Genomic DNA, 18,437 nt, shown 5'->3' on the forward strand with positions numbered 1-18,437 from the left:
TTTCTTAGTGCTAATAGTGTTATTTTTGTTATAGGGATTTGTATTGGGTGCGTCATTTTTTTTATTTACTGTTTTTTAGTCTTGAACACCTAAAAATGAGTACAGCAAAAAAAGCAAAAACAGATAACGGAAGATGATTGCAATAGGCCCGGAGTCATTGAAGTGATTGAAGTAGGGAAGCGTTAGGTATTCTGTGTGTCAGGCGGCACCTTGACACCAACCACAAAACATTTGACAAACTCGGTGAAAGTGAAAGAAAAGAGTTTCTTGAAGGGAAGTTGGGTAAATATCATTCCCTGGAGTTCTTGGAAATATTTTTCTAAAACAAATCTTCGAGCAGCTGCCAGTTTTCAGATGTCAGTAACATGGTAAGCCCCATAACATTGATGGGGATATTATGAAAACGGCCATGTTGTCTGGGAGTAATTCCCTTTTTCAGGATTTCCCAAACAAGGATTAAATTCTTCACCTCTGAGATGCGATTTAGCAGAAATCCTGTTATAGATGGAGCGCAGCGCATGGCAAGTGATGTATCACCCCTGACATACAGAAGCCTGATACTCCGTGTGCTAGGATGGAAGCAGCGATATTATTAGTATTGTGTGTTATGGTGACATGAGGGAAGAGCTGGGGAACTCGTGTCTGATGGAACACAAGGGATAAATATCTGCAATGCTGTGATGGAGGCTTGTTGTCACAAGACATAATAGCAGAAAAAGTTTCCATTACCAGTGACGGGGCAACTTCCATGGTGGGGTAACATCGGGGTTCAGACTAACAGATGCCCTGACAGCTGCATGTGTTGCTTCCAAACTTACAAAGTATGAGCTGAGGTTAGACAAATAACTCCGCTCAACAAACATTTTCTAACAGAATAAAGTGATTTTACGTTATGTTTGATGCACAGATTCCAGATCTGATATTGGTTTTGTTGGATTGGCTCTAGTTTGTGAAATAATGACCTCATAGAAAACTAATGAAACATGAAAATTAAGCAATAATAATCTAGATATGCCTACATATACAGAATGACATTTGTGGGATAATGTCAGTATATTGTATATTCAGTATATTACAGAACTAATCACACAGAAGTCATTGATAAGCTGAGTTTGTATGATTTCTGCTGATAGGACGGCTCCAGCAGTATTCTGCCATCATGTGTCTCTCCCATCTGATGGACAGAGACGAATGATCACCGGCTCAGACATTTATCACAATCAGGAATTTGCAATGTGATCGTGGCATTTTATGGGCGCTCAGCACTCCGATGATGGATCGAAGCCGGGGACATTCAGCATTGACGGGGGAGAAATAAAGATAAATGTGAAATTTAACATATTGTCCGACTCCGACCCCGAGCTGATAAAAGGACAATAAAACGAGACGATTCCTTACTGACCCCGAGGCGATGATACTCTGCGTACACACGTGCAATAATTGTCGTTGGATCCGTTACGTTCCTTTCCAGCGATAAAAGACTGCACGATGCACGAACGAGCTCTGTACATACAGCACCATTCTGCTCTATGGAGGGGAGAATGACAGAGCAGCACCCCGCTGTGCTCTCCCCCTTCACTTCTAATATGATCATTCCTCGTCCGTGGATCTGCTAGGATGACGAGCGCTGTACACACGCCAGATTCTCGTCTGATATCAGCCGAGCAGAGAATCATCTGACGTGTGTACAGAGCCGTAGTGTCATCATTACCATTTCCTGATACCAATCAGACAAAATAACTCCGGGGAAGCCAACAACTCTCACACGAGGAATATAAAGTGGAAAATCATTTTCTTTAAATCTCCTAATGAACCCAGAAGCCTTCATTTCATCTTCAGATCATATTGCAGATAAAACAAAATGGCAGCGCAGGATAAATCCATCAGCACCAAAGTCTCCAATTTGTGAAACTTTTCTCTTTTACCCAATGAAGGGCAGAAAGCCTTCAGATGCCCCAGGAGTGGCCAATACGGCGACCTACAGGCACATAGAGATCAGAATTATAGCAGTCAGACATCACTCACCCAGATATTTCATATATTCCAATTAAAGTTTGGTACGTAAAGCAGACTTATTACATCAGCCGGTCATCAGCCTAACGTAAACATCTCAAATATTTCATAATATTTCTACATTCTAAATGATTTACTAGTTTGTATAGCAGAATAATAGAAAACCAGTGGAACCAACGATCAGGACATTCATTTTGTGTAATTAAATCATTCACTGAAAACTCAAAATAATCATCTGTTCAGAATAATAGCAGCTATTAGTCAATCAATAATTCTGTGTGAATCCTGATCCTTTTTTAAGGCAGGCGGTGAATGATGGACATGTTGGTATAATGAGGAAAATGTTCCAGACATTGATCAGAACAGATAAATATAAATATCGGCCGCTCAGATAAAATCATCTGAAATGCTTGAAAATGGCAGCAAAACCTGAAAGAGGATGGAAGCCATCGGAATGGACAGCAGACCGATGATTAGCTCCAGGAAGAGAACAGGTGAAGAGTTACCTGTGAGGTGCAATCAGAAGACGCCAAGGTGACGCCGAGCTATTGGTAAGAAGCCCCTACAAAGCCGCACATTGACCGGCCCCAAGAGAAATAACACTTTGTGGGCCGATGGAAGACAGATCACTCTTTTTGGATCTAACGGCCTCAATTAGTCAGACGACTCCCGAACACTGAATTCCAGCCGCAGTACATGGTGAAGACTGTGAAGCATGGTGGTGCAGCATCATAATATGGGGAAGTTCTCATACTATGACAACAACCCTGAACACACACGTAACAAGATTGTACTAATGGAGGGCCACAGTCCAATCCTCAGACCTTCATCCAATAGAAAACGTGTGGGGCGAGATCAGCTATGCAAAACAGACGCAATGCAGAATTGTGCCGTCCAATCATCCGGGGCTGGAATACCTGTGCACAGGTGACAGAAGGTGGGGCACGCCATACAACACAGAGGTCAGACAACTAAATATTAGTTCAATGATTGGAAGCAAAATGTGTAAACATTTTATACAGTGAACGTTTGAGTGAATGCAGACACTATTATACTAACAGCCCAATATTCACTTTTTGTAAAGGAACACAAATGCGATCATTGTTCTCTATGTTGTGATTTGGAATGGAAGGTGCAGAGTTCCCAATGTATTTGTATGAAAATTAAAGTTTATTTTTATTCATTGTTTTATTCACACTGCTATTATTCTGAGCACAGCTGTGAATGGCTTCTGTTCCTGAACACCTCAGGCGTTTGACTTAAGAATCAGAGAACACGAATGATAAGCTCAGGAATTATAGGACGATGATCGGTGAGCCCGGAGGTCTAAAGAGGCGAGCATTGGGGAAGAGGAAAGAAGCCGACCCCAACTCGGAATTCCCCGACTCCAGCCCGAGATATCTAAGACAGAATTCACAGCACACAGAATGGAATAAAGTTGAACTTTATTTGCTTTTATGACATTTATGCGACAAGGGCGGAGGCTGTGGAGGATTCGCTGAAAGAGAAAGAAAAACGATGATTAGATGTCAGAAGGATTGGAATACATCACCCCTCCCCCAATACTGCCCCCTTGTGGGTGGGATACTTACTACTTCCAGGTGGGTGGGAGGACTCTCCTGGTCTTGTAGTAACGGGCCAACCTGTGGATTCTGCTCTCAATGAGAATCAAACGGAATTTGGCATCTTTATCCTGAAAAAGGAAAAATACAATCAGATCCATCATTGTTATTAATACACAGGATTTATATAACGCCAACATATACCACAGCGCTGTACAATAAATAGGGGTTACAAATGACAGATACAGACAGTGACACAGGAGGAGGAATTTTCGTGTTATACCCTCATCCTGCTACCTACCCCAAAATCCCAGCAAGACCCCCTCCCCCAATATACCCCTAGACGTGTCACCTCCATCAACACATCGCCATGACAGCCAGATATCCGGCATTCTCTGCCCCATGTTAGATGAACAACCAACAGCCCCAGCATAGGGCAATCTGTACCGCAGGGGCCCCTTTATATCATCACAGGCCCGGGTCATACACAATGTATCCACAGACCAGGAATAGTACGGCACCGAGTACTCCTCATGGCATTACCGGGACTGCAGCACCGCAATCATGTGACCCGATAACAGCACAGAGCTGGAACACAAGCTGCTAACAGCCCCTGCAAACAGGGGTCGCACTGCCCACCTCCCCCTATGCAGCCATGGTAAGCAGAGGGATCCCCGATGTTCCCAGTCCTTGTCTGAACACAAGGTGCCACTCCGGTTGAATAAACACAATGCGATATTTACATTGACCTGTGAAAGGAGACATCGGAATCTCTGCAGAATCCCAAAACCAATTTGTGGTCCCCGGCTGGCTGAGGAGGCTCCATCATCGGACAACCCCACACAGATTGTACTACGTGACTGCATAGGTTACCTTCCTGTTCCTCTCCAGATGCTTGCGCACAGCCACGGCCTTCTTGATCAGGTGGTAGAGATCCTCGGGGAGGTCGGGGGCCAATCCTTTGGATTTCAGGATCCGCAGGATTTTGTTGCCAGTAACAAAGCGAACCTGGGCGACACCATGAGAGTCCCTGAGGATGACACCTGGAGGAGGGGGAGGGGAAGAGGTTACACAGGGCCCGGGGACACCAAATCTGACGATCCCCATCCCACACACTCACCAATCTGGGACGGGGTCAGACCCTTCTTGGCCAGTTTGTAGATCTGCTCCTTCACATCATCAGACGTCAGCTTCAGCCACTGAAAGACAACGAGAAATGAAAACCTCGGAGACCCCTCAGGGACCACAGCCAGGAAGCAGTGAGATCTCTGCAGAGCTCCAACAGCAGGGGGGGGGGGTCACCAACATTAAACATTGATTACAGGAGGGGGCAATACACAGAGAGGGGTAATGGGGCAGATTTGTTTGCCCCCCCCCCACATAATATGGCTCTTTAACATGTCAGGAATATGGGGGGAGGGGAGCACGTGTACCGGGTATAAACCCCAATATTCGGGGGGGACCGGGGATGTCCCGCACTCCAGTCGGAGCCGGATTCGGGAGGTGGATTAGTCGCCCCGCACAGTCCCCACCGGGGTAATTATCCCGCACACCCGGCCGCTCTCCCCTCACACCCGGCTGGGGTCTCCCCGGCTCTCCCCTCTCACCCGGTGTCAGCCATCCATTACACAGGGGTGTTTATAGTCACCCCAGTCTCCCTTTTCTCAACCCTGGGCACCCCCTGGCTTCCCCAGGGCCCCGGGCCCCTCGCTTACCCGGGAGCGTGCATGCGACCCATGATGGCGGCTGGAGAGAAAAGAGAGATCGGAAGCTGCGCATGCGCTGATTACCGCCGGAGCAGGAACTACGTCATCGCCTATAGGCGGGGCCTTCTTATTCTCCACCTACTACACCAGAATCTACGCCACGCCTCCGCCCCATCCGGCTGGGATTGTTACTGATCTGGGGAGCAGAGGGAGGAGCCTGTTAGCAGTACCCAATCACAGCACAGAGATGGAATTTTGAGAGGAAGAAGGGTGGGGCTGTGGGCGGAGCTGTATGTAGACACGGCGCACTCCGGATATAAGAAGCTGTGACAGTGCGGGGAAGCATGGAGAGTCTGTGCTGCACCCCCAGCCAATCACATTGCAGCATTCTATTACTTCTTTATATAATAGGGAGCAGCAAGATTACAGCTCCTTACAGAGTTCTGCTTCTATTGCTGCACATTTCCCCCACCTCCAAAATAGAATTATGTGCCAAATTAATAATAAACCCCAACCAATATTATGTATATGGCCCTTTGTGACTCCTCCAGGTGAAAACATGTCCTGTGGTATCCGGCACCAAGACATTAGCAGCAAATTCTATAGGTTACATGGTCTCTGCTGGCCTGCCGACCCCCCAGCCTGCCCTCTTCCCATAATGCCCCCTGCTGCCCCAGGATTAGGATTGGTGGGAGGAGCAGCCATGGTCACCCCCTCCCTGCTATTTCCTCACTGGGGGAAAGATATCGGATTCTACTAGGCCAGGCCAACTCTATTCCATAGGAGACCCTTTCGGAACCAATCACCATCAGCTACAATAGAAATGATTTCTATGTGTGGAGGATGGGAGCCGTGCTGGCAGCTGATTGGTACGCTGAGTGCCCGGTCCAGTGTGTGGAGGAGGATTGGGGATCTGACAATGCTGGAACACACAGACCCCGAAATCCAATTGTGATTGTTAGCTCATGGCATCCATATGGGGGGATCTGGTGATGGTGACCAAATGGGGTGGGGGGTCTGGTGATGGCCGAGTATTATAAGGGGGTGCAGGGTGGAGTCCACCATCAATCTTTTGGGGGTCCGGGACACAGCCCAAATCCTGAAGCATCTTTGGGGTAAGACCACCAATGGGGGCATCCTTTCAAGGTTCTGACAACATTGTCTGCCAGGGACCAGGGAAACTGCCCCAGAACTAATTTAGATGCCAAATAGGTCATAGAAAGGACAGAAGAGGCTGAACCCAGGTGATGGACTACAGGAAGTGTGGGAAACCCCAAACTGGAAAACAGATTATAGTGCAGCCAATACAAAAAGAGGAGGGCCGCTCCGCAGGGGTGGGGCTAATATCAATCCTTTGCTGCTATGGAAACAATTATACCAAAAATTCTGTCTGTGCAGCTTCAAAATGCAGAAAACTTTATGAATCCAAAGTCCTGAGCTAAAATAGAAATAAACAGATATAAGAGGAGGGTGAATCTCAGGAAATACCGAGCGGTTTGAGCGGCAATAACACGGCGTGGTCCTCACAGCCCGGTGGGTCACAGTTCCCTCCGATTGCTAGAACATGGAATATAATTGGGGATAACAATATAACATGGAAGACATTGGGGGGTGCACAGATTCCTCCGTGTAAACTTATCACAGACTGAAGCAATGCAAATCGATGATCTGATGAGAGCAGAGGATCAGTAAAGATGGGATGTCCAGCAATCTAGATTCAGAGATCTCTGAGCTATAGGGGGCGCTATTTGCTGTAACCAATAACTGCCAATGGTGAGGCTGAAAATCTTCATAATACAAAGTATGGAGGCCAACTCATTATTCATGGAGCCGCCCATTCCATTAAAGAACAAATAGGGAGCCGGTGTGGGCGGGGAAGTGGGTGGAGACAGACACAGGTAGAGGAACACAGCAGATCTGCAGTCACCCCCCTGAAGCTCCAATAACCCTCCCAGCCCCCGCCATGCACAGCTGTGATCTGTATAAAGTTTGGACTGTCCAGGGGACCGATGTGCTTTAGGCTGGGATTAAAGAGAACCTGTAGTGTACAGAATGCCAACATTATTCCCTTAAGGTTTTATACCTTTATGGTATTTTGGACGAGTGGTTGGGTGTTGTGATCCATCGCGGTTCTCCTCTGTACTACAAACCCAATTTACACCCAGAGAGGTGAGATTCTGGCAGACGGGGATAGCACTGAACGCTGAATGATAGATCAGTTTGCTGCACGGTCATGGTGATGAATGCAGATATAAGATCTATAAGACAGATATAAGTCTGCATGGTAACAGATTCCAAAGTATTCTCCACAGCTCTTGTCCTACTTACCTGACATAAGAGAAATATACCCCCAGTCGCTCTCTCCGCTGTGAATGCCCCGGGTGCAGATCACAAGGATAAATGATAAAATATTTACAACAAATGTGGAAGAGAACTCTCTGTACAACCCAGCACAGTGCAGAAGCTGCAGCGACCACCAGATGGCGCTAACATTTCACCCTTCCTCTATAAGTGGTTCTGGAATGATCGAGAAGAGGCTCAAGTTATGGCGTTAGTGGGTCATGGCGGAACCGACGGCACCTAAATTCAGTCCACTGCATCTTAGTGGTCATGGTGGGGCAGCAGAACTAACCACAGGGTCCAGGCAGTGCTCAGCCCCTCTGTATTGGTCCAATGTGGTTTGGGGGGAGCCAGGAATCAGAAGTACGGCACTTCTGTTAGTTTGTGCCAGCCGACCGTCTCTTGGTTCAAATTGAAATCTTTCAATGGAAGCGTCACTCCGCCCAGGAAGAAATTCTCCCGTAAAGACTCCGCACTGAGAACACTGAGCTGGAGCTCTCTCTGCCGCAACGAATCCTTACTGTACCCGCTATATACCAGCTGCAAAGAGAAACGGGGGTGAGAAAAGAAAGAAGAGGAAGGAAGAGAAAGAGGGACACAGAGGAAGGTCAATAAAATGTAGAAAATAGATTTCAGATTTGTGTAGTTTAGGCAGAGTTCAGGTTAGTAGGTCACCCCCCCCCCCCCATCTCCCAATTATGGAGGTTATTATTTATTATTATTATTATTATTATTATTAAACAGGATTTATATAGCGCCAACATATTACGCAGCGCTGTACATTAAATAGGGATTGCAAATGACAGACTAATACAGACAGTGATACAGGAGGAGAGGTTTGGGGGTATCTTGTAGGGTAACTGTCCCCCATCTGTAATTTTGGATAAATATGATGATGACACTATGATGACAAATTAAAGGACTAAAGGGAGCTGCAAACACTTCCAATATTCACCAAAACCGCCATCAAAATCATCTGCCTCCCTCTTCCCATTATTACAGATCGGCCTCTGAATATTCTCTTCTGGCAGGATCCTCTCCTCCTCCCGTGTCACTGTCTGTCATTTGCTACCTCTAACGTACAGCGCTACACTATAGGTTGGCGCTATATACATACTGTTTAATATTACTGGACACTCTGATTGGACAGAATATTCCCTCTGGACCCAGAATGTGATCCTGAGTTACTTCTTCTTCTAGTTACCCCCCCCCCTCCCCCGACATACTTGCCACCCATATCTGCAGCAAACCACCGGACACAACTCACCATTTCATTGAATGTGGGGTTGCAGGTCTTTCTAGCAATCTTTGTTTTGCGTTTAGATGTTTTGTGGGGGTCAGGGAGCAGATAAGTCTTCACGTAAGGGTTGGGGTCTGTGCTGTCTTCTATCACCTGCAATGCGTAATATATTTATATACAATGTATGGGGTAGGGGATGCAGGGTCAGGCCTGGGGTATACAAGAAGGGACCAGAGAAAATATAGGGGAAGGGGGTACAGGATCAGGACTTTGGGGGACACTGGGGATTATTTGCAGACGAGGACTCACCAGGTCTTTAATGTGCATCACCATTATGAAGAGAGTTCCATTCCGATAAGAAATGGACAATTTCACCTCCCCCTCAATCTTCCCGGACGTTGGGCTCAGTGGAGGATGTCCTGGAATGACAGAGATAAAATGATAAATATGGCTGTGACCCCATGAAATACCGAGGTGACCGAATGCCATATCTTCTTACCAATTTCCCGGACTGTGACGTCACCCCCCTCCGTCCTCTCGTCCCGTAGCAGAGGGTGGAAGAAGGTGTAGATCAGGTCACACTAACATGGAGGAGAAACATTCAGAATATTACAGAACAATACAAATTCTTATTTAATGTACAGCGCTGCGTAATATGTTGGCGCTATACGAATCCTGAATAATAATAATAATAGGGAGCACACATGGAGAGTACACACAGCCTAATCCTCATTCCCCGAACATTCACACAACATTTCACCCCACATTATTGCAGAGTATGTAAAGTAACTGACAGAAGATGGCTGCACAAACCTTCAATCAGCTGTGATAATCAGTCCATGGATGCTGGGAAGCCACGGCGTGGGAGCGTTTATTTAGGAAGTGGGTGAAGGGGGCGAGCACATAGGATCGCTACCAGGCGCTGCATTACTGCAATGCAGGATCTCCATTTTATTATAATCTGATACCCAGGGACTGGGAAGCCTCTCTCATCTCCTCACTATATCTCTATGAGGATCACACAGAGCTCCATGCTGTGCACTCACCTCGGACACCTCAGGGGAGCCGCTAAGCAGGCTCTGGAGGTAACTGTTCAGCTCCACTTTCCTCTTGGCGGCCACGTCTTTTATATGGGTTCTTCCAAGGACAACCTTACTGGGGAACCTAACAAAGAGGAGAACGTGATAAGGGCAGCTGCTGCAATGGTAGGAGAAAGCACAAACATCGATACTCAGAACTCCCTGCAAAGGGAATACAAACTATTCAACACTCCCAATAATGAGGAATACAAAGCGTCTATTACCTGAATGGGGTCATCCAATCTCCTCATTAGAACATTCAGTAGGGGTGCAGACTGTACAGTCACCACAGTAACAAAGCTTTTGGGAATTGTACAGATATTAGATATTCATTGTCCACAACTGATCACCGCAGCAGCTTCCATCATCCATACAAAAGCCAAGAGATGGAAGGAACCCATACCAGACATTGCCGACTCCCCGGTATCCTTCACAACCATCCCAAGATAAGCAGACAGCTTGCCGACACCTCAGCAGCCTCCATCACCCATATAAACCCCAAGCGATGGAAGGAACACTCACCCTGGCAGCTTCCAGAGCGGGAAGAGAATGCTCAGCTTGTTGTGCAGCTCCTGGAACTCATCAAACGTACGGAAAATGAAGGCAGAATCATCCTGGACCTCCCGTACAACTCTCACTACATAAATCTAAAACACAAGCAGGTCATCACATCACACATAGAAAACACGGCAATACGTTAGACATTATCAGCGAGATTCCTCCGGTCACACATGCAGATTATCAGGGGACAGACATGTCTGTCGCTGATCACATGACACACGGACCTAGATCACCGGGATGTTTCTTTGTGCCTATAATCCATCATTACTACACCTGGATGAAGTATTTCCTGCTATAAAACCAGAACAACCCCAGGATGATTTTAGGTATCGGCCATTAAACACACAGAGGGCCGTAGGGGGGGGGGGGGGGGGGTACTTACATAATATTTATCGGGATTGTATCTCTTGTGATAGGTGAAGATGGAGGCTTCTCGGATTCGTCCATCCTGCTTCATTGTATACGTCTTTGGGGAAAAAGACAAAATCGCCTCGTCATTTACAGGGACCCCTGAGAAGCGCTGGGCAAGGTTGTGAATGAAGAAATTAAATTTTGTAGCAACACTTCCCAAGCTGGATTCTATTAACCTGGAAAGGAAGAAGAATATTCCATTCATATTGTATGTAGCGTACAATGCTCACAGCCTCTAACCTTGGGGTTATATTACCAGCTATCAGAGAATTGGATATAGGAAACAAATATTGTATACCGGAGCAAGATCCCCCCCCAGCATGTCTCAGGGATGTCACACACTGCTACCCAGACCATGAATACAGGGGGGGGGATGTATGAATTTATGATATCAATGTTATTAGATGACAATAGAGTCAGACCGTCGACTCCCTGAGTTTTCCTCCTTCCATGTCAGTGGTTTTGGTGGTAAGTCATAGGGACAGATAAGCTTACGTCTTTATATCATGTTATGGATGTAAGTGATCTTTCTTTTCCAGTGCGTTTTATGTGGGATATTGGTCACTTAATGTATTGTTATTGTGTTTTAGGATGTTCCTCCTTACATTATACACTCCCGAGGAAGAGATTATAGTTCTGTGAAGAATGAATTATGCTAAATGTATATTGAGGTCTTGTTTCTGCTTGGAGGACATTTCTATTAATAAAACCTTTTTGATGCTTGAAAAATAAATGTGTGGGTTTTACCAAGTTAATGTTATTTTTCCTTGTAATGTAATTATTGCCAAAAAAAACAACTTTTTTGTTTTTTGTTTTTTCCTTTTTGGGGGGGTGGCATAGAGTGGAATCTATACCCATACATAATCTTTGTGGCCTATTATTAACTGAAATAAATTAGGAACCAGGCAAGGCCTGTGTAAAGCAGAACTGAAGCCGTAGGTCAGAGGTAGGCAAACTTTTGTGGCCACTTGGTCATTTCAGGGGTAGGCAGGAGCACTCTAGGCCAGACTCTCTCTCGAGTCTCGCCCTAATGGTTCCTTCCCCCACCTGGAACGCCCGCTGAAGGGAAATCCCCCTACTCTGTATGCATTGCGGAGGAGATGGATTTCCCTTCAGGGGGTGTTCCCTATTCACCCCGGTGGGGAAAGTGTTAACCTTGGCCGCGATAAATAGGGGAGCCACAGAGGAGGCTCAAGAGCCGCGTGCAGTTTCGGTAGTTTGTTCCGGCCCAACGCCCCCTAGCCGTTGCTGTGCCGGAATAAGGCCGGATCGGCCAGGGGGCGTTAGGTCAGAACAAACTACGGGCTAGGCCACATTTGGCCTAAAGGTCGGAGTCTGCCGACCTCTGCTCTAGGTGGTTTTCTCCTGAAGTGCCCTCATTTTTGTCAGTGGCCACCCCTCCTATAGGTGGCAGTATAACTCAAAGGTTACATGGTGTCCATCAATAAATATAGAAAGTGGTATATTGGGCTGTATCTGCTTCATAGGACCTCACTCACCTTGTAAAGAAGATGGTGGCTTCTGCATCCGAGGCTTGTGGCTGAAGAGCATCATAGACATACTTCAAATCCTGAACCCCTTTAAGTTCCGGCAGCCCAGAGGAAATCATCTGAAGATTAACACCAAGATCAATAAATCTGATCACAAGACAGTAAATCGGGATTCTCCACCCGAATGTCTCTGTAAAATATACATTTGGTGAATAGACCGGAAACAACCACAAGCATGCATTACTTATATTATTTATGGGGTGGGAAGGGTTGGAACCTCTGCTGGGTTTTCATTATTCTCTGCGATTCATCACCTGGCTACTGAGACTATACAACAAAAAGGAAGATCTGCAATGTGTTCTATAGTTCAAAGCTCTTTGTAATAAAACTTTCACCTAAATCTGAGTGTGCCCGTGTGTGGTACCCTGGAAAGGTTTATAGGTAAAGCCTTTACAGGTCCACATGTAGAAATAACCACAAATGATGCCCTAGAACTCTGGCACGGTGGGTGTGGGGGACTGAGGGGCTTTTACATTTTTTAATTAAATTTGATTTATTTAAAACTTTTTAAATAGGGATGGTGACAGGTTCTCTTTTTGGGAACATTAGGGGTCTGTTAGAAAGCCGATGTTACCTCTGCACTCTATTGAAGCTGTTTTGGCACAAATAGTGTTTGGTTCAGAACTGTCACTCCCTGGGCAGCAGCCATCAATGGACAAGGAACTTCCAGGTTTATTTGTCAGTGGAAAGTTTAGTTATTTGGGGGTCATTTAGTTTTGGGGGGGGGGGGGGCAGTTAGTGTAATATTGAGGCCTATAGACATCATTGGGTGGTTGTAAGAATCACATCTATGGAGAGCCCTCAGTCTCCCCCCTACAAATAAAAACTCTCCGCTCACCACCATAATGTTTGGGAATTTGTTTACAGGCCGCTGCTGCTGAAGATGGAATCCATACATCCATGGCAGCAAAAGGGTTAACGGATCATTGTGTTACATTATACACAGAACATTCATCCTGCGCTGTGCTTATCCAAACACAGAAACCCCAGGAATGCTTCAATGATGACTGCAGAGGGGAAGCCGTCCAGTAGCTGCAATCATAATGCAGCTCGTTCTGCGGGCTTTGCCCCGAAACCCCCAATAATGTTCCAGTGGTTCTCATGTTTGGTCCTTGCCCCGAAGCCCCCAATGTTCTTCTCATGTTTGCCGTCAGCCCCTCCAACCCCTTAATAACACTGAGTGGATTTCATTACCTTTTTAATTGTTTTTCAATACAATAAAAGTTATTTTTCTTTCAATTGATTTGCTGACATTTTCTTACAAATTCCCTTCTAAGGACCCAGTACAGTAAATCCTCTTTTTTTGTCTTCCCAGATTAAAACACATTATACCCCCGGGTTCTATTCTGCACGACCCAGTGTGACCCCCGTGCAGGCTCTTCATTTTTCTATGAATCATGTGATCGTGGGAGCCCCAGGTAACAGAACCATCTCCGGCCCCTTTATGTCCATGCCATACATTGAGATAAGCCAGCACCGTGCAATGCATGCCAATGAAGTCCTATTGGTATAAAGCTCAGACAATCTAACACAGATCTATGGCAGACAAATCTTGAATATCACAGGTGTGACCCTCACCAGCGACAGCAGGTTCAAGAAAAGGTTGGTGTGTTTCCTGAGCAGGTTATAGGCCTGGCAGCAAAGATCCACAAACAGCTGGAAGCGACTGGTGGGTTTTTCTCCTCCGTTAATGACGTAAGCCATGTCTGAAGTGAGGACGAAGGGAGCGCGATCTCTGCAGAGAACAAACAACAAAACCTTTGATGCTCCATAGAAGACATCAGAACATTCTATTCAGACTAAAGAAGAATTCCTGGACAGATAATTAGGGAACAATTACATTGCAATCAATGAATAAATCAGCTCAGCGGGAAGCTCACTGACCTCTCTGATGGCATCTATCAATGGCTGGGCAATGGCACAGGAAGCTCAGAATTCACGGGGAATTCCAGATTTTTCACGACACAGAAATTTCCCGGGAAACTGAACTCTCTCCATATGTCCTAACTCGGGCTAATGAAACACCTAGGAGCCAAATACATTCAATGTGCCATCACCTTCATACAACGGGTCCATGGAAAATGCCACGTACATAAACATTAGAATATGTTATAAGGAAATAGGAATTCAGCATTAACCTGAATGGCCTGAGAGAGATCACCATGTTTTGTGGCCGACTGGAACCTAAATATTGAAATGTGTGTACCAAGAATCCACGTTTTATTGCTTGCCTGAAATATGAAGGACGTCTAGCAGCATGCAGAGGATCATTCAGCGTATTCCTCGACATGTGGAGGAATCCCTTTCCTGATCCATACAACAGCTACATGCGGGATTTCACAGGTGAAAGGATCAATCCCAAACCCTCCAAACGTCTCCATATTGTGATATTTATCCTACATCAGCCATCAAGAGATCAATGACAAAGCTAACACACCAGGACAAGTTAGTTTCAGTCCAGTGAATTGGGGATTCAGCCATCCATAGAGTTCATGGTGCTCCTTCTGTTAGTAACACTTCATTGCTCACATGTTGTACAATCTACACTCAAAATGAACCGCAGGACTTATTGACTGCCAGTAACTGGACATGTGACAAGGATGTGACCGGCAGACAATGAGGCGACTGCTAAGTGTCCCCAGGCATCAGGAATGGCTGAGCCCTCGGCACTCATTTATAGTAAAAATAATTCTGCGCAGAATGACAAAATGTACAATACACGCCCAGGTCAAAAAAGAGATAAAACTATTTGTTCTGATTGCCAACTTGTATTAAATTCTGAATATATCACCGCGGAGATTTACCTCTTAAAGCTCCCAAACATTTGTGCATGTCCCAGGAATTTCCCAAAGTCTATATGAAACATGTGACCGGTGCTCCGAAGCATGATGTTATCATTATGGCGATCACAGATGCCCAGGACGTAAGTGGCCACGCAACAGCCGGCACAGGAGTAGATGAAGTTTTCTGATGCCTGAAAATAAAGAGAACCTGTCTGTTTGAAAAACAATAGTGATCACTCAATGTATTACAAACAGACCCCCATCACACATTCTCCAGTGTCTGCGTACCACCAATGTACAGACCACAAATTCACACCCCCCAATACCTGTTATCAGCAGTGTGCAGGCCAACATTTTACACTAGTATGGGTGTACCACAATGTGAGGACCACCATTCCATACTCTCCCATGTCTGTGTACCACCAATGTGAGGACCACCATTAGGACCACCATTCCATACTCCCCCATGTCTGTGTACCACCAATGTGAGGACCACCATTCCATAATCTCCCATGTCTCTGTACCACAATGTGAGGGCCACCATTCCATACTCTCCCATGTCTGTGTACCACAATGTGAGGACCACCATTCCATACTCTCCCATGTCTGTGTACCACCATTCCATACTCCCCCATGTCAGTGTACCACCAATGTGAGGACCACCATTGCATACTCTCCCATGCCTGTGTACCACCAATGTGAGGACCACCATTCCATACTCCCCCATGTCTCTGTACCACAATGTGAGGACCACCGTTCTATACTCCCCCATGTCTGTGTACCACAATGTGAGGACCACCATTCCATACTCCCCCATGTCTGTGTACCACAATGTGAGGACCACCATTCCATACTCTCCTATGTCTGTGTACCTCCGATGTGAGGACCACCATTCCATACTCTCCCATGTCTGTGTACCAACGATGTGAGGACCACCATTCCATACTCTCCCATGCCTGTGTACCACCAATGTGAGGGCCACCATTCCATACTCTCCCATGCCTGTGTACCACCAATGTACAGGACACCATGTCCATTTACCAGCTCTTTTTATAGCACCTGGGGGATTTCTTTATAAAAAACGAATTACCTTCTCATATTCCTCCTCAGATGGGTTATACTTTCGCAGCCACTCTGCCAGTGGTTTGTCCTTGAAGGAGCCGGTCATACCATACTCAACCTGAATCTTCCTCAAGGTATCAGATGACAGCACAAGTTCCACCAGTCCTGGAACCAAGACAGGTCATATCAGCAATCCCCAATAACCGTCAAGAAGACCACAAACATATAATGGTTGATACAGGAAACCACGGATAATAAGTGTTTATTGACCGTCATACCTCTCATTACATACAGCCTAGGCCCCCGGGAAGACCACCACATACAATGCTCACCGCTATAATGTGACCTGCTCATTCTGGGCAATGGGGAACTGTGAAACCATCTTAAGCCCTTTATTGTCCCCAAATCCCTATTGGTAGATGAATATTACCCCCCTCCCCCATAACACAGGCCATGGGGAGGATTCCTGGTGATACCAAGGGCATAAATGTGAGCTAAACTCTATTACGTCCTATCTGGAATGCATTTTCTTGTATATATGTTGAAAGAAGTCTAGATGTGTCTGTAGAATAAGACTGCTCTACTTTATGGAGTTCTATGTAAAACCCATATTTAATAAACACCCCACCTCTGTCTTTGCCAGTAGAAAGACATTTGAAGAGCACCATCCGCATGTCCAGACCTTCCTGTAGCCACAACTTATCCATAATCTTTATCATTTGCAGGGCCAGCATATCCTGGCGCAAATCTTCTCCAACCTACAAGACAAATGCAGGAATGATCCTCGGATACGGAGAGCTTACAATCTTTTCAGTAAATAATACAAACTGATTCTTTACCTTAAACATAGAGTTAATTTCATCCCCAAGCGGATCGGCGCTCACCATGGTGACTTTTAAGGGTACTGCATTGGAACTGAAGAAAGAGCAGGCCTACAGGGAGAACATAGGGGGTGCGAAGTACAAAAACAGAGATCAGTTTGTAAGCGGTCAATGCAACTGAACAACAAACATCATGGAGAGAGAAATGGCAGCCGCTCACATCAATTTATACCTAATGGAAAAAAATATTGACAGTGTTGCATTTTGCCACCAACAGGGATATTTGACAAAGCTGCCCCCTATCTGCAGGACTGACCTTCACATTGAGCTCCTTGGCTTCCAGACTTGGGTTGAGTGGTAAGCGGATCTTATTCTTCCTGAACAGAAGTTGTACCCGTTCCATTCCCTCCTGTAAGGCTATCTGCAGGAGTAAGAGCACACTAATATGTATGGATCCAGGTCTAGCTGTACCCAATGCTTCTATTATCAGTTAGCTTCCTATGTGGCAGCACAAGGACATTGAGGACTCAACACAAATCTACATTACCATTTACATAAATAATGAACAGCAATGTGTACAAGGGATCCAATGGGTCAGAACCAATCTGTATTGGGGGGCTCACATTTAGCTGGATAGTCGGATGGTCCTAGTGGTGAGGATATTAGGTATGGACATGGAAAGTCCCCGGAGTCCCAGTGCTGCAACAGAAGGACCATAGCAGTGTACAGATAATAGAATATCTTACTTGTCTGGCAGAACCGCTCGCTTGTCGGACCTTCTCAGCCACCACACCCAGAAGCTGGGTCAGTCTGGTCTGTTTCTCCAGTTCCTGGCGCAGCCCTTTCCCAATAATGGAAAGAAGAGCACCCAGAATCTGCTCATAGCGCCCCCCATAGTGCGGATCATTCAGAGAGTCCTTCAAAAGCCTGAATCACAAAGCCAAAGTTATTGACTTGACAGAAATATGACAGCCAAAGCAGAAGCAAACTGCTCACCTAAGCCGAGAGGGAGAATCTATGACAGAAGGGACCTCCGCAATCTCCTCAGCCCCAAAAGGCCTGGCTATGGGCAATCGCTAAGGACCAGACTATTCCTACTGTCCTGTTTTGTACCCTCATAGCTGTATATCAGGTGACTTCCTGTGCCTAGGCACTTCTATTCTGTACCCTCATAGCTGTATATCAGGTGACTTCCTGTGCCTAGGCACTCTCCTGTACCCTCATGGCTGTGTATCAGGTGACTTCAGTGCCAAGGCACTCCTGTTCTGTATCCTCATAGCTGTATATCAGGTGACTTCCTGTGCCTAGG

At 46.0% G+C, this 18,437-nt stretch overlaps 2 protein-coding genes across 2 annotated transcripts in view; both read right to left on the reverse strand.

The window, feature by feature from the left end:
* Positions 1-3,441: 3,441 nt before the first annotated feature.
* RPS13 (ribosomal protein S13) lies at positions 3,442-7,616 on the reverse strand. The gene is made up of 6 exons (XM_072421581.1): positions 7,610-7,616; positions 6,770-6,838; positions 4,696-4,851; positions 4,449-4,618; positions 3,606-3,706; positions 3,442-3,511 (listed from the first exon to the last, which is right to left on the reverse strand). Exons 1-6 carry the CDS (start codon positions 7,614-7,616, stop codon positions 3,478-3,480), a joined length of 537 nt encoding a protein of 178 aa, XP_072277682.1. The 3' UTR covers positions 3,442-3,477.
* Positions 7,617-7,647: 31 nt separating this feature from the next.
* Positions 7,648-18,437, reverse strand: part of PIK3C2A (phosphatidylinositol-4-phosphate 3-kinase catalytic subunit type 2 alpha) — a gene marked incomplete at its 3' end in the record, with an annotated part of 35,095 nt that continues 24,305 nt past the window's right edge. Inside the window, 15 exon segments of the mRNA XM_072422377.1 lie at positions 7,648-8,161; positions 8,889-9,014; positions 9,171-9,280; positions 9,361-9,442; positions 9,908-10,025; positions 10,463-10,587; positions 10,884-11,088; positions 12,412-12,521; positions 14,041-14,197; positions 15,267-15,436; positions 16,336-16,472; positions 16,936-17,065; positions 17,147-17,239; positions 17,445-17,549; positions 17,875-18,055. Coding sequence (XP_072278478.1) covers positions 7,979-8,161; positions 8,889-9,014; positions 9,171-9,280; positions 9,361-9,442; positions 9,908-10,025; positions 10,463-10,587; positions 10,884-11,088; positions 12,412-12,521; positions 14,041-14,197; positions 15,267-15,436; positions 16,336-16,472; positions 16,936-17,065; positions 17,147-17,239; positions 17,445-17,549; positions 17,875-18,055 — 2,032 coding nt within the window.

The sequence above is a fragment of the Pyxicephalus adspersus genome, chromosome 9 (genome assembly GCF_032062135.1).
Source record: "Pyxicephalus adspersus chromosome 9, UCB_Pads_2.0, whole genome shotgun sequence".
Lineage (NCBI taxonomy): Eukaryota > Metazoa > Chordata > Amphibia > Anura > Pyxicephalidae > Pyxicephalus > Pyxicephalus adspersus.